Source organism: Haliotis asinina, chromosome 4, assembly GCF_037392515.1.
Source record: "Haliotis asinina isolate JCU_RB_2024 chromosome 4, JCU_Hal_asi_v2, whole genome shotgun sequence".
NCBI classification, from domain to species: domain Eukaryota; kingdom Metazoa; phylum Mollusca; class Gastropoda; order Lepetellida; family Haliotidae; genus Haliotis; species Haliotis asinina.
In genome coordinates, this window is record NC_090283.1 from 25042329 (window position 1) to 25068661 (window position 26333).

General features: G+C 39.8%; 2 protein-coding genes across 3 annotated transcripts in view; one reads left to right on the top strand and one right to left on the bottom strand.

Annotated features, from left to right (window-relative positions):
- LOC137282383 (monocarboxylate transporter 12-like) overlaps nt 1–26333 on the bottom strand; it is a 56440-nt gene that overhangs the window by 11531 nt on the left and 18576 nt on the right. Inside the window, exon 1 of one of the 2 annotated variants that reach the window (XM_067814128.1) lies at nt 9010–9131. The exons of the other annotated variant lie outside the window; for it this stretch is intronic. The gene's annotated coding sequence lies outside the window, so the exon portion shown is untranslated. Of the gene's footprint in view, nt 1–9009; nt 9132–26333 lie in introns of those variants that run through there. 2 annotated transcript variants of the gene reach the window in all.
- LOC137282382 (uncharacterized) lies at nt 12506–14254 on the top strand. Its single transcript, XM_067814126.1, has 2 exons — nt 12506–12974; nt 13458–14254. The coding sequence occupies exons 1-2, from the start codon at nt 12560–12562 to the stop codon at nt 13865–13867; spliced, it is 825 nt and encodes a 274-aa protein (XP_067670227.1). The 5' UTR covers nt 12506–12559; the 3' UTR covers nt 13868–14254.

Here is a 26333-nt window from a genome sequence, read left to right on the forward strand (position 1 = left end):
CACACACACACACACACACACACACACACACACACACACAAAATTATCAGAAACATATTTTGTATCCAGCACTACTCATAGGCACCAGTTCACATGATATACGTATGTACAAAAATGTTGAGGAAACAGTGAATGGGTTTAGAGTTCTGCCCCGGAAAAGAACACGCCGCATTTTTCAGTCGAAGACAAACTTGTTGCCATGAAAACGCCAAAACATTCACTCAGAAATCCAAGGCTATCAAAACCAGTGTACCTCCAGATCTATCTATGTGCCAGTTTTGGTGAAGGAATAGAGAACGATTTGAAAGACAAATGTGCATTGACGCACGGACGGAGTCCATTTTAATACCCCTGCAAATCGGGTTGCGAGGGATACAAATGTTTCAGTGCCAAATATATAATTACTTTTGATAACAATCTTTGACAGTAGCCTTTGATGTAGAATGAATGCCCATACCCTTGTTTTCCGTATCCCTAACTTGACCCTTTTAGGCTAAGGGTATTTTCCACGCGTATACATGACCTGGTGTTTTCTCCCTGATGTTTTGTTTTTTCAATGCGTCTGTCCATCATCATTTCGTTTCTGGGGCATAGTTCTAAAACCGGCTATTACTATTCAGCATAAATTGGAAAAAAATATGGATCAGATTCTAAAGTGGCGCCTTTTGCTATTTGCAGATTTTTTGCATTTTTATTTTTATTGTTTTCATTGAAACGATTGGAATATGTGAAAAAGAGCAGGGTTAGTCAGTCTACTCCAGAGCAATTCCTTTCAAAACAGTTGTTGAAAGGGCTGCTTGGTCAGTCAGTCTTGATTGGAAACGAAAGTCTCCTCACAATCCTTTTAATTTTTTAAGAATGTATGAAATCTTGTTGTAAACAAACAGCGAGTTGTGGAACACGTGTGTTACTATTTTGGGGAGGGAATCCCTTCGCGTCACGTGATTTAAAATGGCGCCGCTCATGTGTGAGTGATCGCCTGAAATGTTTGATGGCTTGCAAATATTTATTTTGGAATATTTTGATAACGAAACTAGGGCGTACATGTAGGTGTAAGTACAAAAAAGCAATTCATATAAGTTTTTTGGTGTGCAATAGTCGTAACGAGTGCGCGAAAGTGCGGCGAAGGATTTCCACCATTGCGGCCTTTGGAGGTGCGGCACAGCGTTCATGTAGTGAACGCTATGTATCTTAGCTAGCATCGAATCGACTTGTGTTTATATACGCGAGATGCCACTGTTTGACCTCAATGCACTGCACGTTACTAAAGGCTTGTCGACGCACGCTTTTCTCACTTCGCGTCGTCACCGAGGCGTAGCGACTTTTTATACTCCCGCTCGCGGATCGTGATGGATGTACATGGTATTTTATCAGAGTCACGTGGACCAATCACAAGTCGACATTCTTACATGAGGCTAGATAACAGGTTGGGCCATTTGGCAGAGGGGTCTAGAAATCTACAAATGTTTTTGTAATAGCTTGACACCCTCTATATGTATTGCAATTGAGCGTTAAGCAAGGACATCATCTTGTGTTGCGAAACAAGTTTCAGATTGTGGAAAACGATCGTTTCAACATGAAATCCTCATCAGCAGAAGCGTCTTTTAGTTGTCAGTTCTCAGACACAGTTATTTAAGATCTTCATTCACAGAGCAGGCTTTAATGCGTCAATAATTCTTTAATTGTGGTCGGAAAATCAAACTGTAATTTTCTACGGAGTTTTGTTGAAACTGACCATTGCGTTGAATGTTTACGTTGAATTAACTGTCCATGTACTATCATAGATTCTACAGCAACAGGTGTCGACATCCCACAGCTGTTGAAACTCTTTTCCACAGGCTTGGCAAGGGAAACGATAATGGATCCCCTTAACATGCAGTCTTAGACCAAATGAAGACTTATAGAACTTGTTGCATGTATGGTAGAGGTCAAACCGAAACATGACTCTCAAGAATTAATTCAAACCCATCCGAATTTTCTCGTGTGAATGTGAAATGAGACAATACAGACAACTATTGTTACACGAAAGTCCAATTCCTTGTTTCACAAGAGAATGGTATTTACAAATGAATTTGAATTTAAAACTTAAACATATCGCATTTCTATATTTTGTGGGCACCCGTGGCGAGCCACCTCCTCGTGGTGGGTGCTGGGTAACGCCAAGAGCTCGCCGACACCCCCGTAGTGGACCCGGGGGGATATTTGGTCCACCAACCCGTTTGCCGTGGGTTGCGGCCCTGTGTCGGTGGAGGAAGGGATCCTGATGGTTGAGAGCATTGGAGCAGGACCATTGCTCCTATTGCTCAACACACCACTTTGGCCCTGACTTCACCTAGACGGGTGGTTGAATTGGCCCGGTTCAACCAATCGGCTGGTCATGCTAAGCCCTGTACATGTAAATATTGTTTCACAAATTTGAGAAAATATTTAATTTTTTGTCTTGGCTTCATGATGATTCATTTGCATTTCGATTGTACAATTCAAATTTCGTAACTTGCCTAGAGTCCTATATCCAGAAGGCAGCGGCTCATGGGCCAGTCAAGTGGAATAATTACTTTTGTATTACTCTGCTTGAGTATATCATCCGGGTATCCTTGGTGCTGCAGGCAGGAAACCCGCCTGCTTTTAGCATTGTCCTTGTGATACTCCGTGGCGGGTGGGGAGCTCGGATGATGAAACAATATAAACTTACCATGGCTTACGAAACTCCCCTAAAAAAACAAAACGTCCTCTTGATACTACTGATCCTGATGTTGAAGACCAAGGACTGTCCACATCCATTGACTACTGGCCACGGTTTATTGTAATTGAGACCACTGACAACACCCCATTAAAGCTGAACCCTTTTGCGGTATCAAAAGGCATACAGGGCATTGCAGGTGATGTTAGAAACGTTAGACGTTTACGAACAGGTTCTTTGCTTTTTGAGTGCAATAGGAGGCAACAGGCAACCAATCTACTTTCAACAAAATCTTTTGTAGGCATTCCAGTGTCAGTCTCTCCTCACCGTACTCTTAACACTAGTAAGGGTATTGTGAGAGACCGTGATAGACTATTTGCTTATATGCTGGAAATTGACATTGCCGCTGAGATGAAGGACCAAGGTGTGTTATTTGTCAAACGTTTCACAACCCGAGGAAACAACCAGATCCAACAAACCAACACCTATTTATTTTCATTTTCCACTCCAACGGCTCCAAAATCAATAAAGGCTGGCTACTGTCACATCAAAGTGGAAACTTTTAATCCTAATCCACTCAGATGCTTCAAGTGTCAAAAGTATGGTCACGGTGTAAATTCCTGCACATTGTCTGTTGTGTGTGCTCACTGCGGTGAGAAGACCCACACAACAGAAGATTGTGACAGTAATTACAAGAAATGCACCAATTGTTCAGGAGACCATTCCTCCTTCTCAAAAGAGTGTCCGATTTGGAAGTACCAGATGGAAATAAACAAACTAAAATTTACTCAAAATATCAGCTTTGCCGAAGCGAAACAACTTGTTCAAAGATGACCCACAAGAAACATATGCTTCTAAATCAAAACCATCATCTGAACCATCCTCTAAGGCATCTAAGTCTTCTTCAGCTGCTCAAACAAACTTGACTTGGGTGCACACTGATTCCCCAGAGGTTTTTTCACCCGCTATTTCCACTCAGACCGCTGAGCTTCTTCCTTGCATGTCGCAAAGTCAATCAGGGCCAGCTTCGGATCATGATTCATCATCACAGCCACCTGCAAGGTCTCAATCTGCGTCAAATGTCCTACAAATTCCTAAAGGAAAAACTAAACCTATGTCTGATTCTTCAAAAAAACAAAGTGGCAGAACCCCAAAAGGGTCTGAAAACAAAATTAAGCTTTATAACAAATACGGATCACTTGAGGACATGGATGTGTCCGAAAACGTCCAATCAAAGGCGCACAGCTTGTCGCCCTCAAAAAAAGTACGGGGTAGATCCCCAATCAACCCGCCCAAACGATAATCCATTCCAAAAGTATTGTACAGTGGAACTGTAGAGGTCTAAGGACCAATTTCAACGAGTTACAGCTACTTGTACACGATTTTGCACCATCGGCTTTCTGTCTCCAGGAAACCTATCTGAAGGAGACAGACACTTTTGATTTACGACAGTTCATTGCATATAATTGTTTTTCACCTCCAGGTGATAGGGCCACTGGGGGGTCTTCAATTCTTGTAAAGCAGGATGTTATCCATAGTCCTGTAACACTCACAACTAGTCTCCAAGCTGTTGCAGTGAGACTAACTCTTCACGTTACCTTTACACTATGCTCTTTATATATTTCACCTTCTTCAGCACTCCAGCAATCTGATCTTCAAGCTCTCTATGACCAACTTCCTAAACCTTGTATTTTAATGGGTGATTTCAATGGACATAACCCGATTTGGGGTGGTACAAATACAAACTCTAAAGGTAAAATACTGGAAGATTTTATAGCCAATAATGACTTGTGTATATACAATAATGATTCAAGCACTTATCTGCACCCTGCAACTGGCACCTACTCTTCTCTGGATCTGTCTCTTGTAGACCCTTCTCTACTAAATGAATTTGAGTGGTCAGTCCACAATGACCTCTGTGGAAGTGACCACTTTCCAACTATCTTATCAGCAATTAATCCATCTGATTCTCCATCTCATACAAGATGGAATTTTTCCAAGGCAGACTGGTCGCTATTTAAAACGTTATGCACAGCTAAACTACGGCCGCAGTGTTTCAGTGATGTAACTGTTCCTATTCGGCTTTTTTCTGACACTTTAAATGAAATAGCTGATGAGTGTACACCACGGTCGTCTACTGCTCCACATGTACGGAAACCATGGTTCAATTCTGACTGTAGGCAAGCCAGAAAAGCGAGGAAAAAGGCTGAAAATTATTTCCGCTGTCATCCAACTGTCCACAACTTGAATACGTTTAAAATCCTCAATGCGAAAGCCCGTCGTACCTTCAAACAAAACAAACGGCAATCATGGAGGAACTACGTTTCCAGGATTAATTCGCGTACGCCAATGTCCAAGGTATGGAACATGGTTCAAAGAATTAAAGGTAAAGGTTCAAAATCTCAGTTCACCATCTCAAAGATGGTGATAATTTAATTACTGACAAGTCTCATATTGCAAATAAAATTGGCGAAAAACTTGCCAAAAATTCTTCATCGGCAAATTATGTCCCTGAGTTTCAGAAATATCAGAAACAACAGGAAAAGCAAAAACTTAATTTCGAATCAAATAATGGTGAAGATTATAATGAAGTTTTCTCATTACATGAGTTATATACAGCTCTTGACCAAGCTCATGACACTGCAGCAGGTGATGACAATATTCATTATCAGCTACTGAAACATTTGCCTGAACCATGTCTGGTCACACTTTTAGATATCTTTGACAAAATATGGACGTCTGGAGCATTTCCTCCTTCGTGGCGTAATGCCATTGTAGTCCCAATACCAAAACCAGGCAGGGATCATACAGATCCGTCGAATTACAGACCGATATCTCTCACTAGCTGTGTCTGTAAAACCATGGAACGTATGGTGAATAATAGATTAGTTTGGTATCTTGAAACCAATAATCTTATCACAAATATTCAGTGTGGTTTCAGGAAAAATCGCAGTACCATTGATCATTTGGTTCGCCTAGAATCCTTCGTGAAAAACGCAATAGTAAATAAACAACATGCTGTATCAATTTTCTTTGATCTTGAGAAAGCTTATGATACGACCTGGAAGCATGGTATTTTGAGGGATTTACATGAATTTGGATTGAGAGGCCGTTTGTCTCTTTTTATATCAGAGTTTTTAAAAGACAGGCAATTTCAAGTCCGAGTAGGTTCTACCCTCTCTGATCATTACAATCAGGATCAGGGTGTTCCTCAAGGTAGTATTTTGTCTGTCACTTTGTTTAGTATTACGATCAACAGTTTATCCAAGGTTTTAAATGATTCAATTGATGGATCATTATTTGTGGATGACTTTAATATTTCTTGTCGTGGTACAAATATGCATACTATTGAAAGACAACTGCAGTTATGTTTGAACAAAATAAATAAATGGTGTCTCGAAAATGGCTTCAAATTTTCTAAATCCAAAACTAATTGCATACATTTTTGTAGAAAATATAAGCCGCATAAGGACCCTGAACTATCTTTAAATGGCACTCCCATCAAGGTTGTAAAGGAGGCCAAGTTCCTGGGTTTAATTTTCGATTTTCATTTAACGTTCTTACCACATATCAAATCCCTTAAAGCTAAATGTCTGAAGGCACTAGATTTGTTAAAGGTTGTTTCCAATTCCAAGTGGGGAGGGGATCAAGTTACCCTCCTTCACTTATACACATCATTGGTACGATCTAAACTTGATTATGGCTCCATTGTATATGGTGGAGCCTGTAAAAGCAACCTCAAACTATTAGATTCTGTCCATCACCAAGGCCTAAGACTTTGTCTTGGATCTTTTAGAACCTCACCTGTTGCCAGTCTCTATGTTGAGGCTGATGAATCTTTCACAACGCCGTATAAAATTATCTTTACAATACGTTACTAAATTGTATTCTAATAAATCTAACCCAGCCTATGACTGTGTGTTCAATCCGCTTTATGAAAATTTGTATGACAAGAGGTCTTCTCTTGTTCCACCTCCAGGACACAGGATTAAACCCTTTCTTTCTTCGGCCGGCATTGAGCTGAAAAACATAGCTCTCTCCCGTCTCCTTTCTTCTCCTCCTTGGCAGTTGGTTAGGCCACAAGTTGACCTAACACTAACTTCATTTAAAAAATCAGAAACTAATGAATTACAATATAAACAAGAATACAATCAATTAAAAACTAAATATAGCAATTATAAATCCTTATTTACAGATGGTTCCAAGGCCGGTGGTGCAGTGGCTTGTGCCACTGTCATCGGATCCAGAACAATATCTTCTAGACTTCCAGATAACCGCTCTATTTTTACTGCAGAAGCAAACGCTATATTAACTGCTCTTAAATATATTGAAAGACACCCTAAACATAAACAGTATATAATCTATTCAGATTCTCTTTCTTGCCTTCAGGCGATTAAAAATATTTCTTGTATACATCCACTTTTAATAGAAATTATGGAATTGTACAATAATCTTGCTACTGGCCAGTGCGACATCGTCCTTTGTTGGTTACCTAGTCACGTTGGCATTTCTGGTAACACAATGGCCGATCTTGCTGCTAAAGCATCACTCAACAAATCTGTGACACCACTTCTTATTCCATACTCAGATTATAAAGCTACAATAAGATCTTATATCCGTGATCTGATGCAGAAGAAGTGGGACACTCAAGTAGGTATCAATAAATTACATGAAATAAAACCTTATGTCGGTTATACTTACTTGGGTTGTCAGTCCAGATTTGAGGAGGTCATTATGCGACGATGTCGCATTGGCCATACGAGGTATACACATGAGTACTTGTTAAAGGTGAGGATCCTTCGTTTTGTATCCCTTGTGATGAAAGAATCACAGTCAAGCATGTCCTGCTTGACTGTGTTGAATATTCCATCACAAGGGATAGATATTTTAATTCACGAACTTTGAAGATCTTTTTAATTCTGTTAGCTCTCATTTAATAATTGCATTTTTAAAAGAATTAGATTTGCTTAAAGAATTGTAAATAGATAAATATTTTATGCTTGGAAGTTTTACTTAGTAACTTAGAGTGTTAGTGGCTGTATCCTTGAGGGGGGTTAAAGTACAGTAAAATAATTGTCCTCCTGAGAGGGTACGTAAGTCCCAAAACCTTTGAAGTCAAATTTGATCTTCCATTTTGTCTTAGCCGTAGAATATGTGTCATTTTAATTTGTGGCTAATCTTGCATACAATCACCAGCAGCTGAGGGGATGATATAAATCCAGCTAGGGACCATGCAGGTAGCAGAAGTACTGTAAGTCCCCATGGCCCCTAGTATGGTGATCTACCTTCAGTTGTTGGTGATCTATATAGCCTGTTTTTATATTGTATTGTCTGAATAGGAATATTAGTTTTAACCTTTCACGCTAGTTTTATTTCTCATTGTGATATTCTAGTTGTTTTACTGTCCGTCGTCGACAGGGTTTTATCATATACATAGATTTCTTTTTTAAGAATGCTCTCGTCACGATATGGCTGCAATACTGCCGATATGACGTTAAATGTTAACTCACTCACCCTATATTTTATGGCGAGGTTGAGGCATCAGAACCTTAACTAAGACGTCAAGAACTGACCCCGTTTGATGAGGTCGTAAAATGAGTCACAATGCATCTGGCTCACTAGTCACATCTGTCATGCGTTGTTTGCACTTATTCAGTAACGTATCATCCTGTAACGTATAGTGAGATTGATATAATATCACTTCCATACCAGACCGCCAAACCTTTCTAGCGGCAGAGTCGCAGAGTTTTGATATTTCCATGATTTCCAGGTCTCCGTTTGTCGGACCTCGCTGTAAGACGTGTTTTGCAAGGATTAGAAGTACCGAGGTGTTGCAATATACAAGTGCTTACACGTATTAATTTTTACGCATCCAGTTACATGAATAAGTCCAAAATGCTGGACAGATTTTTTAACTAACTAGCGCAATAGGACGGAACCCAGTCAACAGGAAACGAGACTGTTGTGTGAACAACGTTATGACATGGTTACAATAGCCATTTAAAAATCTTTCCATGTGTTTCGAATTATCTTACATTGTGGCGTGGTCGGACGGGTTAACAAGGCCAATGTGACACTTACCGAACCGTCGAAATACATATTAAATAGTTGTAGATTATCCCGGAGTAGATCTATCATGGTACAATTTTAACATGTCTTGATCGATAGTCGATCACGAAACGATCATGTTCAGCTCGATATCTTCCGTGTACTAGTATATCAAATATAATGATCACGTTAACCAGTGCACAGTTACAGTTTAGCAATGTGTTACTAGGGAACATCTCACTGTAGCCAAGGGCAACACAATTTGGTGTTGATAGTCTCACCTCAAACACGTGGACTGCACATGGTACTCTTACGATATCGCTCCCTCCATCTGTTGATTGTGGACGCAGCCCGTACAATACAGCGAGATTATGACAGATGCAGTGTGGGGTCCCTGCGCCATCGTTCGCTGTTTGTTGCTTATTCACTGAACCGGTGATAGTCTACTGCACACACTCAGAACTGATTACTTCGTTAACTGAGAACAGCTTCCATGCACTGTAATGTTACAGGGTTACATTGCGTTTTGGTCAAACAATGCACGGGGCATTTAGATGGAACCACTAACCTAACATAGGCCGATCTCAGAGGGAGTGGCGGTGGAGGGTATGTGTGGTGGAGGCGGGGGTTGTTAAGCACAACCCCCCACCCCTCTTTGATCCGCCTTTGCAGTAAATCATCCACGGATCGCTAGAAGAGCGGCTATTTGGGTAACCGTGACGTGTTTGAAAAAGTTTCTCTTACATGCTTATAATATGGGCAAACTAATACGAAGTGATGCTCATCTTCTACAACACCCATTGTACATTTAGAGTAAACAGTTCGCCAGTATCAATACCGTTCACACCTTATTTTACATATCTTTAATTTGTATGACTGGAATCTAGATTTGCAAAACGTTCGTAATAAATGTTTGTGACTAAACAATTGTATGACATATCGTTCCGTGTCTAGCATTCGCATAATGTAGTTATAAAAGCACCCAATTAACATGTAAAATGAGACCAACAGGTACGTTCGGTATGCACAGCAGCACATATATTCACATCGCAGCAGTGATGCAGGTATGCAAAAGGTATTTTAAATTGATATTTCTATTTTAGGATAGCATACATCACAATTTTAAACATTGTCACCATCTGGCTCATTCAATGGCGGACAGCTGTGTAGCAGAAGATAAACACTAAACAATTAGTCTCTGAGTATATACAAAGGGAAACAAATAAAGGATCACAGATGAAATCAGGTGTTCCTTTAATATTTTTCAGTTTTAGTCACCTGCTTTGAATAGCGCTGTGGGTGAAAATCTGAGAATAAATTACGGATCACTGCCAAAACCTGGTGTTCCGTTATTTGTTTCCCTCAGTATACATAATCTGATGAATAAATGATCCATATTATTTGAAGAGGAGTACCAGTGAAGTGGAGTGAGTGAGTTTAGTTTCACGCTGCACTCCGCAACATTCCAGCTATATGGCGGCGGTCTGTAAATAATCGAGTCTGGACCAGACAATCCAGTGATCAACAACATAAACATCGATCTGCGCAAATGGGAACCGATGACATGTTTCAACCAAGTCAGCGAGACTGACCACCCAATCCCGTTAGTCGCCCCTTACGACAAGTATAGTCGCCTTTTATGGCAAGCATGAGTTGCTGAAGGCCTATTCTACCCCGGGACCAGTGTCACCAGTGAAGTGGAAGATTCAGAAGGAAAATCATTATTTGCTTAATTTAGGGTTTTCGCTTTGCAGAGATAGTTGGATGGAAGGGAAAATGTGGCTCTGAGACTGATACAGAATAAGCAGCTGTGACCAGTATGACATTGATAGCCATGCTTTGCAAATAACTATATATGTTGCTTTGTTAACACTACACGCTATTCACAGCTGTTCATAACATGTGCGTTGTCCTTACTCTGACCTATATTCAAAACCCCATTCTTCATAACCCAAGATAAAGTATGACCAAGGTCTTTTAATTCTTTGACACACAAGGTTTAGGGGTCATTTCAGACCCCCTTCATCAGATGAACTGATGAACTGTCACCGTGTGACACAGTTTTACGTGATTCTTACGGAGCTGTATTTAGTTTATATCGGCCTCACAATCGCACCCAACCCTAACAATCACAACCAACAAGCAAATCCAAATCCAGCTCTCACGCAATCCTTACACCCATGTCAAATTCTCACAGAGACGATACATCTTGAACATCCGAACTACCTGGTCGTGTGTGGTCCTGTCAACAGAACTCAGGTCACAAATCAGTTGAAGTTCAGCAACGCTGTTGTTGGACGGGTGACCGTATATGACAGCTTTTTTTTCAATCCTGCCCCAAAACGAAGCACATGTGATTCATGTACTCTAGAGTCTGTTCAAAATTGCCTCTGTTCACCCAGCAGAAAATGGGTACCCGGTGGGATAGGGCATGTGACTATTAACGGTCCACGGTCAGCTTGGGTTATCCTGGGTAACCATCATCAGATAGTGACTGTGATCTTTGATCATGCCTAAGCATGGAGCAACATACCATTATTATTATAGCTATGTATCGAAATGCAACTGTCATATTCAAATGGAACCTTCTGGACCAATCTTGCCGCTACATCCAAATCCTGCTACTATATACAAATCCACACCTCATAGCCAGGTCTAACCCTAATCTCACATCCAAATCGAGCATGAACATCTAAATCTGTTTCTCACATCCAAATTAAAACCTCACATCGGAATCTCGCCCCTCACCCAAACCCATATCTTACCTCCAATAAGCCCTCGCACCAAAATGCAGCCCTCACATCCAAACCCAACATTTACATGAGATTCCAGTCCCAAGTCGTTTGAGTGTGGTGCTAGCATAATGGTCTGGTTATTTTATTGTACCGCGTTGACAGATTTCAGTGCAGTTTGATTATGTTTCCTATTGGTGATGCAGACAATATATGACAAAAATACTGCCATGTGTTAGCATAAACTTTAACTCGCTAAATTATTCCAATTAAATTCCATAACAAAAGACTAGGTCCGATCTACTATAATCTAATGTAATAATAATTTTAAAAACACCTAAACAATTACATAACTCAAAGTAGACAAAATATTGCCGTTCATAACCGTCCCTGGCAAAGGATTACACATTAGAACGAGACAAGCGAGCCTGTACCTTAAAATGTGCTGTTAAATTCGGTATCCGGTATCGGTCCCAGCGGGAGGCTTGGAATATGCATGAATTTCGCTAAAATGCCCTGTGTACACTGACACAAGCAGGCAGGTAAAAAATTCCATCCAATGTATCCGATTCGTTAATTCCCCATAAGAACGTACGGGGTAGTGAAAGTAGTTCGCTTCAGTGGGCGTGACCAATTCATCCCATATGAATAATGCATGAATGTGAAGATATTGAAAATGTAATAATCCACCGATTCACTTCCTAATCACACAGTCACACCCACTCATTAGATCCACGGCCAATCCTCGCATCTACATCCAGCATCTAACTTTAGCAAGAAGTACATGTATTCAGGGAAGTATTACTGAAAAGTTCCATCACCTGACTCTGAAGGCTCGCGGTTTACCTCCTTCCAGAAGACATACATTGTGCTAGCATATGACCTCAGTCTGATCCTTAAGCATTCATGGTGTAAATAGCTTCAGAGAAATAAAGTGTAGCATTATCACCGGCAGGAGTGCCACATCGTGTGCACTTTAACCTTACAGTCGATAGCCTTATATTCGGCGCACCTCTAGAGGAAACAAACCTATGTACATATATAAACAGAGAGCACAGAAGCAGCACGACATATAGATATTATATACAGGCCCCACGCCATGTCTTGGGCAGCCTTACTTGTATGCCTTTTGCAGCCTTGGTGTCTTTCTGGAATTATTATGCCAAATCCAACCACTAGTACAAATACGCCCAGCCTACAAAATGACATCACACTCCTGACGCAAACGGTGACCAGTCTTCAGTCGACCACTGGACAGCTGAAGACAGATCTGCTGGCAGCGAAAAGCGACCTCGTGAAAAATCAACAGGCAATCCAGTCAATGCAACAACAGTCAGCTGCTGAAATTGCTTCCCTCAAAGCTGAAATCCAGGCAATGAAGGCTGAATTACAGCAATCATCGGATGAACTGAACCAGGTGAAGTCAGAACTGGAGAGCATGAAACAAAATTTATCAATAACCCAGGATGTGCAGTCAGTCAAGGAACAGATATTCAATTTGTCCAACACACTTGGTGAGTTGTCTACACACATTAATCATATAAGTAAGTTTCATCATTCAATGATTGAAGTCAGAGGAGAATCAACTTACCCTTGCGAACTTGAGAATAACAGCCTACAATTCGCAATCAATCAATGTATGCTACTATATCACACTGTGTGGCATGTGTGAGTGTTTTCACACAAGTACTCTGAAATATGTAACATTTACTGCTCAGACAACAACAGTTCACATAAAATGGAGAGTTATGTTTTATATACCTTGTACGTAATATGTGATACACAGGTCACTCATAGGTGGCACATTTGAACAGCCTGAAGACTTAGTGTTATTGTCGACATCATAATTGATATAACAAAAGCAACAGACCATGATACCAGAGTTGGTGTTAGAAGGAGGAGGTGGAGGTGGAGGTGGAGGTTGTCTTTAATGAGGGTGGCATTTCTTATCCATCATCCTTGTTAGTATTCCACATTTATTAAACTCTATTATTCAGAATCGAAAACCAGAGATGTGGCGTTTCACGTAAGTCAGCCTCACCATGAGCAAACAACCTACACACCTGTGACATTCAGCAAAATCCTCTACAACTCTGGGGACGGATATAACCTGACCACAGGAACATTCACAGCACCCGTCTCGGGCACATACATGTTCTGGACACAGGTAGAAAATGGTCAGCCAAACACCTACACGAATATCTGGATCATGAAGACTGGGCGAGGAGATATCCTATCCTCTGGTTGGGTGTTAACAGACTCCAGTATTAGCGAAGCTGTTGCTACTTCTCAGACTGTGCTACACTTGAACATGAGCGAGGAGGTATGGGTGGAGTTAACCGTGGAACACATCCTAGATGACAATGACGCTTCGTTCTTTGGAGGAGCCCTGTTGTCAGTTCAGTGACAAAGATTAAATGTGTGACGATAACCTGATCCTTAGTCATTGAGTCGGCTTCATCATTCCGTGTTAGAATTAATACCAAGCAAAGGATGTTGGTCCTGAACTAGACTAACACAACGGGTGGTCAGACAAGGTGCTCTGTTGATTGGTCATCAGAACCCGACTGTGCTGATTAATTATCAAATTTCGATCAATGTATCATTTGGCAATTTTAAACCATTTGACTTGCAACTGCTAATGTTATGAACATCGAAAATGAAATGGAGTTAGGATGCAAGGAATTATTCTGTTTCAGTAGTAGTAGTAGTGGTGTGTGTAAATGAAACAAATTGTTTTGTGGCATGATTATTAGAAGCTTTACATCATACTTGCTAATAAAGAGTTTATGTACGATCTATTGTATTCATTTCACTAGGATACAGCTGGTGGGCATTTCATCCAGGCAAGCCCATTCCTGGTGGTCCCCACCGTGACACTGCTGGAATATTGCTAAAAGCGGTGTAAAACAAAACTCATATCATGCAGGCAGGCAAGCCTTTAGCTAATCAAACAACCTACATTCTGACATTTGACTCCATCCTCAACAGTTCTGACTTAATGTGTAACTTCGATAGAGTGAACTCTTAACAGTACCAGTCTCTAATGAATGACACGTACATGAATGTTAGGATCATGAAGTCTGGCAGAGGATTGATCAAGGCCACTGATAACGCTTCTACTTCTGATCAGGAACTAAACAAGTCCTTCACGCAGGCGTATGAATCAATGATCTTCCATTTTGTCTTAACCGTAGAATATGTGTCATTTTAATTTGTGGCTAATCTTGCATACAATCACCAGCAGCTGAGGGGATGATGTAAATCCAGCTAGGGACCATGCAGGTAGCAGAAGTACTGTAAGTCCCCATGGCCCCTAGTATGGTGATCTACCTTCAGTTGTTGGTGATCTATATAGCCTGTTTTTATATTGTATTGTCTGAATAGGAAAATTAGTTTTAACTTTTCACGCTAGTTTTATTTCTTATTGTGTTATTCTAGTTGTTTTACTGTCCGTCGTCGACAGGTTTTTATCATATACATAGATTGGTTTTTTAAGAATGCTCTCGTTGCGATATGGCTGCAATACTGCCGATGTGACGTTAAATGTTAACTCACTCACTCACTCACGTATGAATCAAATGCTCAAATAAAAGTTTGGTTCATAACAGTTCAGTAGGATTGACAGAGCAGTCCCTCGGATGTTCTGTGCTAAAAGCAAGACGTGTTTTTCATTCATCAGGCATGTCAGGCTAACAAAATGTGTGGTTTCCAGTTGGTTCATAACAGTTCAGTAGGATTGACAGAGCAGTCCCTAGGATGTTCTGTGCTAAAAGCAAGACGTGTTTTTCATTCAACAGGCATGCCAGGCTAACAAAATGTGTGGTTTCCAGTTGAAACTGGTTCAAATAGTACTTTTGAGACTGCAAAAGATGGTTGTGAAAGGGGTTGCAAAAAAAGCCAAAAGGTCATTTTGAGAAAGTTAAACATTTAAAGTTTAAGACTTTGCGTTAACTTCATCGAAGTGTTTTTTCTTTATTTCGTGGAAAGATTTTTTTTAAAAAGAAAACCCCTAAACATGTATTTTTTTTTAATTTAAAAACAGCGAAAATTCTCTCGCTCTCAAGAAGCAGACGAATGTTGGGTGCATTTTGAAAGCCCGCGTTTGCTTCAGATTATGAAATCAATGCTAAAGTCGAAGGGCATCAGACTCTAATATCGATGACGTCTCTGCTCAGGTTGTCCAGCATTTGACATGAAATATTTGAAATCACAAACAACTTGAAAATCGCGTACTGTTGTTGACTGACTGACTCCAAGTCTACAATGAAACTGCCCTACGGACAGTCAGTGCCTGTCTGGATTCCTAGAATACGTTCCGAGTACCCTGGTCAAGTCCAGATTCTTGCTTGACGGGTCTGGACCAGACAATCCAATGACCAACAACATGAGCATCGATCTGCACAATTGGGAAACGATGACCTGTGTCAACCAAGTCGGCGAGTGACCCTCCGACCCCGTTAGTCGCCTCCTATGACAAGCATAGTCGCCTTTTGTGACAAGTATGGGTTGCAGAAGACCTATTCTACCCAGAAATTTTCACGGGCCCTAATTTTCATTACCATAATGGCACATTTGTTTTAAACGATATTAATTATTCAATGGAGCAAGTGCTGATAACATAGTAACGAAATGTAGTGGAATGGTAAACAAGGCTCATGCCAATACCTTTCCACATGGTGCAGGATATACAATGAGTGTCCACTACATATTACAAATTGAATGTAATAAGACAAATATAGATATACACGACAAACGTAAACATGAATTCTAGAGCATGCAAGATCAAATTTAAATGCAAGAAGGTAGTGGATATTAAATGTGCGGCATTACCTGAAGTGTTACACGTTCAGTTTAAACATATTTTATTAACAATGTGAAAAGGATTGGGGACAAATTCTTTCAATTTATAAAACCCATCTCGAAAGTTATTTACAATTACTAACTACATCACACGAAATTCTTAGAAACAGAGAAAGAATGAAGGATATCAGAGGGACATGTTATAATACATATGGTCTATAGAGAGAAGACTACTGGAATAGTTTGGATTTGCATATGCATTGATGCACCTTTTTAAATATAATTTCATTCTTATGATTTATCACATCTGCAAATGCCGTTTAAAATAACAGATAACGTAATCACAAAATTACTACCAGATATATCTTGAAAAGCTTTAAGCATGACCTTTCTATGTTGACTGTATATAGAACATTGTAAGAAATAATGATGAATGCGCAGGAAGGATCAGTGATTAGCCCTACTCTGTACATATCGTAACTTAATCTACTAGTTTCAAGGCGTAATTGAGTATGAAAAATGTTAAATATTCTAATGCCGTAGGAAAAGTACCGTGGAGCCATGTTATATGATGTTATTATGATTGATTTAAACGATAGTGAAGTACAGTTTCTAACATCTGTAGATAAATTGTTCCACAATCTTATAGTCGATGGGAACAACTTCTGAGAATGTGTTACTCTTGTTCTTGGCAAGCAGATATTGTTTGAATTTCATAGATTATATTGTCTCCTTGAGCCACGCATTGAGTAATTATTTCTTTTAGGTAGACTGGACTTTTGTTCTTTTGAATATTATAGAACAAGGACAATTTTCGTATTCTTCTGCGCTCTGATAGTGCTTCCAAGCCTGTGTCATAAAAAAGTGAATTAACAGAAGAATATTTGGGAAGTCCAGTAATAATTCTCGCAGCTTCCATCTGGAGCCTTTCCAATATTAAACTTAGTTCTTTCCGTCAGCCATCCCCGACTCCACATGCGTACTCAAAGTGAGGTCTTATAAAAACCGTATAAATAATTAGAAGTGTTTTTCAGTTAAGAATGTATTTAAAGGCCACGTGCACATGCAACCAAAAAATCAAACATAATTAAAACACATTTATCACTTATTCATGACATATAATATACATTGCTGCTTTTAAAAAAAACAAATAAACAAAATCATAAGCGTACAATCGCGATTCAAAAGTGCAATATTTTGTACTTGGGCTTACTTCCCCAGAAACGAAGCCATCGGGAGACCGAACCCAGTCATAGCAGGTGGATGTGCACACAAGTGTAACGACGGCTTCCGATTGGCTGTTTCATTTGCTGATATGCTGAGGGTTCATTGTGTGTACAGAAAGATGATCTGTTTGATGGGCATTTTAGAAGTATAGCCAGTCACAAGAAAGTAAGATTCTTTATGGATAACAACTTCTTTTTGTGTACTTGATGCGTCGTTTCAGTATGGATCCATATACTGTTGTCAAACAAAATCATATACACTAAACGATGTCGTTATCCATGAAGAATGTATATAGAGATGTTGGGTTTAGAAAATACGTGTTCTCTGAATTTGCGCTCGATCCAGTCAAAAATCATGTCAGTAGAGATGGTAAACTACTGCGTGGCTGGAATCTGTCACTCGTCCAAGTACAAAGCGGGACTTGTAACTGACAAGAGTTTGCACCAGTTTCCGTCAGATCCTGTCATCCGAAAAATATGAATGTAGTTTCTTTGCAACCCAGAGACATAAAAAGATGTCATGTGTATCACACATGCCTAATTACATAATGTGGCAGAGACGGGACTCGGGTGCACGAGTCAACTTATTTTCTTTATGTCGTATAGTCTGATAGGTGTTAAGTTCAAATTGCACGTGGTCCATGATTGAAGCTGTGTATTGCATGTTGCCTTTAGCAGACAGTCAGGCACACATATAGGTGTGAATAAACCTGACACTGAGCTTTCTCTGTAACAGAGACTGCTTACCACAATCAACAAGTTCTTTTACGTAACGAGTAAATTATTTACTTGTTTGTGTACACAACCAAGATTTAGGGAGCGGGTATTTTAAGTTGGATAACTGGTCCCCAATCCCGTTCACATTCGTGAATAAAATATGTTTAAACCAAACCAAGATTAGACAAGTGCTCACGACCTCAGACGCTGGGCATGCATACTGTTTCAAGCTCCGCGAACCTATTCACTGCACATGCGTTATGGACGCAGCGCAACACAGCTGTTGAAACCAGTTTTCCCTCCAGCGCTAGGGGGAATTTAGTGAAACGTTTGAACTCCGATTTCGCGAACTTTTTTTTCATCGCGGTTTTTTTTCAACTTTATAGGTTGAATTGGCATTTTTTTATGATTTGTTTCGGTAAGTGCATACCGAAAGGTATCAGAATCTACAAAGTTGTGTTTTACGTTGCATGTGACCTTTATGTTTTCTCATTGAGTAAATCATTTTAGAGGTTTTGGAAACAGTATTAGATACATGGGAGGACCATTGGCCGTTCGACGAAAGTATTATCCCAAATGTTTTCTACTACTTTAACAATCGTATCGTCAAATAATAATTTAATCGAGCAAGCATTATGTTTAAGTGAGAAAAGCACTGATTCTGTCTTATCTGGGTTGTATGCTGTCAACCACTTCTTTGCCCAGTCGTTGAACCGTCTGAGACTTACGTTTAATGAGGTTATGAGGTTTCTATTATGTTAAGATTTCCATACACCTTGCCTAAAGATATGTCATATGCAAATAGTCCCGTTATGCAGTCTAACTCATCAACAATATCATTCATATAAACAACGAATAAAAACGGACCCAACACTGGTCCCTCTTAGACGCCAGCTCCATTAAGAAACACCTTTTGATAGCGCTTACATATGTAATGACATAACCATTCTAACAGTTTACCTTTAATGCCATACATTTCCAAATTCATGTATAAGCCCTCTGTGCCAAACACGATCAGGCACCCGTGGCGAGTCACCTCCTCGTGGTGGGTGCTGGGTAACGCCAAGAGCTCGCCAACACCCCCGTAGTGGACCCGGGGGCATATTTGGTCCACCAACCCGTTTGCCGTGGGTTGCGGCCCTGTGTCGGCGGAGGAGGGGATCCTGGTGGTTGAGGGCAATAGGGGCCTGCAATCGTGCTCCTGTTGCTCAATACGCCACTTTGGCCCTGACTTCGCCTAGACGGGTGGTCGAATGGGCCCGGTTCGACCAATCGGCTGGTCATGCCAAGCCCTGAGTATGTATATTCTAATGCATAAATTTCCGAAACTTTTTAAAGTTTCTCAAATGTCTTGGCTAAATCTTTATATATTTGAATTTCAAATGAGTCACTTCAATTTTGTGTTGTAATTTGCCTAGAGTCTTATGCCCAGAAGGCGGTGGCTCATGGGCCAATCTGGTAGAGTAATTACTTTGTGATTATTCTACTTGAGTATATCATCCGAGTATCCTTGGTGCTGCAAGCTGGAGATCCGCTTGCTTTAGCATTGTCCTTGTGATACTCCATGGCGGGTGGGGAGCTCGGATGATGAAACTATACACTACAACATGGACCTTGAAACCCCTTTAAAAAAGAAACGTCAACTCGATAATGATCAAAGTACAACGGAAAGTTGCAGGACACCCAAACAAATAGACTACTGGCCACGATTTCTGGTTATTGAATCTCCGGACAAACAACCAATCAAATTGAACCCGTTTATTGTTTCTAAAGCAGTTTATGGTATAGCTGGTGATGTCAAAAACATCAAAAGATTGAGATCTGGATCGTTGCTCATAGAGTGCAGCAAACGACAACAAGCAAACAACCTGCTTTCAACAGATAGTTTAGCTGGATCTCCTGTTAAAGTGTCTATCCACCGGACCCTCAATTCAAGTAAAGGTATTGTTAGGGATAGGGATCATCTTTTGGAGGACATGACAGACCTTGACATCATGTGCGAACTTAAAGACCAAGGTGTCACGTACGTGAAACGATTCACTCGACGTCAGAACTCAACAGTAATTCCAACGCATACGTACCTGTTCTCATTTGTATCTCCAACTGCACCAAAATCTATCAAAGCAGGGTATTGTAACCTGCAAGTAGAACAGTACATCCCAAACCCACTGAGATGCTTTAAATGTCAAAAATTTGGTCACGGGGTAAATTCCTGTTTAAATCCTATAACTTGCGGTCACTGCGGAGGGTAATCCCACGTGACAGAAGATTGTGAAAGCAACTACAAAAAATGCGTCAACTGTTCTGGGAAACATTCGTCATCATCAAAAGAGTGCCCAGTGTGGAAGAGGGAAATGGAGGTGAATAAATTAAAGCACACTCAAAACATTAGCTATGCTGAAGCGAAGAAACTCGTTCCATCCTTTGATCAAAGTGCTTCTTATGCTTCAGTTACCAAACGACCAACTCCTACTACAGCCTCTGTTGAATGTCAGACAGAACTGACATGGACAAAATCAACCTCACCTGAACTGCTTCCAAATGAAGACCTTGTACAACGCGGAGAATTTGCTACACAGACTGACTCGTTACCAGTTACATTGATGGCATCTCAATCTCGGCCTGTGTCTTCTTTACCAAACGGCCCTATGACTCAATCGGATAAAACAAACACTAACAGTGAAAATGCTTCTTTGAAACACAAAACAGGCTCGGGTTCGTCCAAAAAAGTAAATGAAGCTCTGGCTAAACAAACTGTCAAAGGAAATCAAAAGTTAAACAGAATCAATCAAAGTGAAAGGCTGGCTAAAGGTTCAACAGATGAGATTCACCTTTATAATAAGTTTGGATCCCTTGAGGACATGGATGTGTCCGACCATGGCAATGGTAGGACACATAGCTTGTCACCGTCAAGGAAGGCGCGGGGTAGATCTCCTGTACATCCTCCTCGGAAGAAATAATGTCTTCGTCTATAATTCAGTGGAATTGTAGAGGACTCAGAAATAATTTTAATGACTTACAACTGTTAATCCAGGATCTTAATCCGTCAATATTCTGCATTCAAGAAACCTATCTAAAGCAGACGGATAATTTGGATCTACGTCATTTTAATGCATACCATTATTTTTCTCCCCCAGGCGACAGGGCCACTGGTGGATCATCTATCCTGGTGAGGAATAATGTTATTCATAGTCAAGTCACGCTCAAAACAAATCTCCAAGCCGTGCAGTGCGACTTACATTACAAGTTGCATTTACCCTTTGTTCATTGTATCTTCCACCATCTTCTTCTGTTCAGTTACGTGATTTGCAAGCTCTTTATGATCAACTACCTAAACCCTGTTTGATCATGGGTGATTTAAATGGCCACAACCCACTCTGGGGTGGTACTAATACAAACACCAAAGGTAAATTACTGGAGGATTTCATCTCAAATAATGATCTTTGCATTTATAATGATGGTTCAAAGACATATTTGCATCCTGGCACGGGAACATATTCAGCTCTCGATTTATCAATGACTGATTCCACCCTATTTAGTGAATTTGAGTGGTCAGTCCATGATGACCTCTGTGGAAGTGACCACTTCCCAACAATATTAAAACCTGTCAACCCATCTGATGTTCCACCATCATTACTATGGAATTTTAGAAAGGCCAATTGGGCTTTATATGAAACCCTGTGTGCTGACAAACTTAGACCTGACTGTTTTCTTAATGTTCCCGATGCTATAAAAGATTTTTCTGACATACTAAACACCATTGCTGATGAGTGTATCCCAAAGTCCTCTGCAATTTCACACATAAGGAAACCATGGTTTAACTCTGATTGCAAACAAGCTAGGAAGGAACGGAAAAAGGCCGAACATTATTTCCGTCATCACCCTATGGTTCATAATTTGAACAAATTTAAAATCCAAAATGCTAAAGCTCGCCGTACTTTCAAGCAAAGTAAACGTAAATCTTGGCAAAACTATGTATCTAATATCAATTCCCGCACGCCTATATCTAAGGTATGGAATATGATCCAGAAAATCAAAGGTAAGGGCTCTAGATCTAGTGTTCACCATCTCAAAGATGGAAACCAGTTATTAACTAATAAAGCAGATATAGCCAATAAACTTGGAGAAACACTGGCGCAACATTCTTCTTCCTCGAATTATGTACCTCAATTCCAAAAGTATCAAAAACAGCAAGAAAAGAAAGCTATTAATTTCACTTCAGATAACGGGGTATTTTCGATTCATGAGCTCCATACAGCTCTTGACCAGGCCCATGATACTGCTACAGGAGCTGATAACATCCATTATCAACTTCTGAAACATTTACCGGAATCATGTTTAGAGACCCTGTTACATATATTTGATGATATCTGGACATCTGGAAAGTTTCCTTCTTCATGGCATGATGCTATAGTTATCCCTATCCCTAAACCTGGACGTGATCATACGGACCCTTCGAACTATCGGCCTATATCGCTAACGAGCTGTGTTTGCAAGACCATGGAACGCATGATAAATAATCGACTTGTTTGGTACTTGGAAACAAATAACCTCATTACAGATATACAATGTGGTTTCCGTAAAAACAGAAGTACAGTCGATCACTTAGTGCGTTTAGAATCATTTGTTAAAAACGCACTGATCAATAAACAACACGCTGTATCTGTCTTTTTTGATCTTGAGAAGGCATATGATACAACATGGAAATATGGCATTCTGAGAGATTTACATGACTTCGGCTTGCGAGGTCGTTTGCCTGAATTCATTGCCAACTTTTTAAATAACAGACAATTCCAGGTCCGTGTGGGTTCTACCCTGTCTGATCATTACAATCAGGATCAGGGTGTTCCACAAGGCAGTATTTTGTCTGTCACTCTTTTTAGCATCAAGATCAACAGTTTATCAAAAGTTTTAAACGATTCAATTGATGGATCGTTATTTGTGGATGATTTTAATATTTCTTGTCGTGGCAAAATATGCATACCATTGAACGGCAATTGCAGTTGTGTTTAAACAAGATTAATAAATGGTGTCTTGAAAACGGCTTTAAATTTTCTAAATCGAAAACTAACTGCATACATTTTTGTCGTAAATACAAACCACATAAAGACCCTGAACTGTCTCTAGATGGCACGCCCATTAAAGTTGTGAAGGAAGCCAAGTTCTTGGGTCTAATCTTTGATTCACACTTAACGTTTTTACCGCATATTAAATCACTTAAAACTAAATGCCTGAAGGCGCTTGACCTATTGAAAGTGGTGTCAAATTCGAAATGGGGAGGTGATCAAGCTACCCTTCTCCATCTATATCGATCACTTGTACGGTCTAAACTTGATTATGGCTCCATCGTATATGGTGGAGCCTGCAGAAGCAATCTTAAACTTCTTGATTCTGTCCATCACCAAGGTCTAAGACTCTGTCTTGGGCCCTTCAGAACTTCACCAATTGACAGTCTTTACGTTGAGGCCGATGAACCATCTCTTGCACAACGCCGTATCAAATTATCTTTACAATATGTCACAAAACTATACTCTAACGAATCTAACCCTGCATATAACTGTGTCTTCAATCCTCTTTATGAGGATTTATATAGCAAAAAGTCTTCTCTTGTTCCACCTCTTGGGCTCAGAATAAAGCCGTTTATTGCTGCTGCTGGTATTACGCTGGACAATATAGCTCCTTTCCGTCTTCTTTCCTCTCCCCCTTGGCAGTTGGTTAGGCCACAAGTTGACCTAACATTAACGATATTTAAAAAATCAGAAACGAATGAATTACAGTATAAACAAGAATATAATCAATTGAAACATACATATAACAATTACAAATCCTTATTTACAGATGGGTCCAAGGACGGTGGCGCAGTTGCTTGTGCCACTGTCATTGGATCCAGAACAATATCTTCTAGATTACCAGACAATAGTTCTATTTTTACAGCAGAAGCTAACGCCATATTAACAGCTCTTAAATATATTCAAAGACACCCTAAACGTAAACTGTATATAACATATTCCGACTCTCTTTCTTGCCTTCAAGCTATTAAAAATATTTCCTGTAAACATCCACTTTTAATAGAAATTATGGAACTGTATAATACTCTTGCTACTGGCCAATGCGACATCGTCTTTTGTTGGTTACCCAGTCACGAAGGTATTTCTGGGAATGTGATGGCCGATCTTGCTGCCAAGGCAGCACTCACCAAATCTGTGACACCACTTCTTCTTCCATATTCAGATTACAAAGCTTGCATTAGAACGTATATCCGCGATCTGATGCAGAAGAGGTGGGACACTCAAGTAGGTATAAATAAATTACATGAAATAAAACCTTATATCGGTTATACTTACTTGGGTTGTCAGTCCAGATTTGAGGAGGTCATTATGCGACGATGTCGCATTGGCCATACAAGGTATACTCACGAGTATCTATTAAAAGGTGAAGATCCTCCGTTTTGTATCCCTTGTGATGAAAGAATCACAGTCAAGCATGTCCTGCTTGACTGTGTTGAATACTCCATCACAAGGGATAAATATTTTAATTCACGAACTTTGAAGGATCTTTTTAATTCTGTTAGCTCTCATTTAATTATTGCATTTTTAAAAGAAATAGCTTTGCTAAATGAATTGTAAATAGAAAAATATTTTATTTTTGGAAGTTTGAATTAGTAACTTAGAGTGTTAGTGGCTGTATCCTCGAGGGGGGTTAAAGCACTGTAAAATTATTGTCCTCCTGAGAGGGTACGTAAGTCCCAAAACATTTGAAGTCAAATTTGATCTTCCATTTTGTCTTAGCCGTAGAATATGTGTCATTTTAATTTGTGGCTAATCTTGCATACAATCACCAGCAGCTGAGGGGATGATGTAAATCCAGCTAGGGACCATGCAGGTAGCAGAAGTACTGTAAGTCCCCATGGCCCCTAGTATGGTGATCTACCTTCAGTTGTTGGTGATCTATATAGCCTGATTTTATATTGTTTTGTCTGAATAGGAATATTAGTTTTAACTTTTCACGCTAGTTTTATTTCTTATTGTGATATTCTAGTTGTTTTACTGTCCTTCGTTGACAGGTTTTTATGATATACATAGATTCCCTTTTAAGAATGCTCTCGTCACGATATGGCTGCAATACTGCCGATGTGACGTTAAATGTTAACTCACTCACTCACTCACTCACCCAAACACGATCACAAGAATTCGACACATCACAAAAGACCATACATTACTGGGTGTTTTTTGCATCTAGAGCTTGGCACATTTGATGATATATTTCAATTAATTGACGCACAGTTGAACTTCCAGCTAGAAAACCACCTCGGTATTTGTACAATAACTTGTTCTCGTTGAATAATTAGATATATGCTTGAATACTACTCTCTCAAACAGTTTACCGACACAGCTTATAAGAGATATCGGTCTGTTCTTTGATGCATCAGTTTTGTCACCTTTCTTGAATACAGGCATTATTGCATGTACTAATTTCCTTTCTGATGGATACACACCTAATGACAAGCAAGCACAATGACACACTTATTGATTGAGCAGTTTCTTTTAAAAACTTATGACTTATTCTGTCGGAACCCGAAGCTTTACTCAGAGGCAAACATTTAATTATATCTATAATTTCCTGTTTAGTCACTGTTATAAATTCTAAAGTGGATATTGTACGTCTGTCAAACTGAGGAGGAGATATATTCTCGTCATTTACACAGGAAATCGAGGCAAAGTAGTCGTTTAAAATTCAGCTTTATCAATATCTGAGAAAAGAGACGGGCCTTCATCAGTGGATGCTATTTGGGAGCAGGAGTGCAAGTTACTATACCTGAAAGTTTTACAGCATATCGCAGCATTATCCAGTAAGAGGGTTTATTTTTAAAATGCAGTTCAGTGATAAAATCATCAAGATTGGAATAAAAGTTCTTTTTTCCATGGTATTTCATGTTGTTGACATTATTTCTATGTCTCTTATACAATCGAAAATCTCTTTCACTGTCCGTTCTTTTTGCCTCCTTTCTCATTCTGTCCGGGACGAATCGTTACAGTTTTAGATTGTACCCATGATCTAACATATCCCATGAAAATATCGTGAAAGACTTTACATGCATAATCAACACATTCACAATTGTTAAAACTA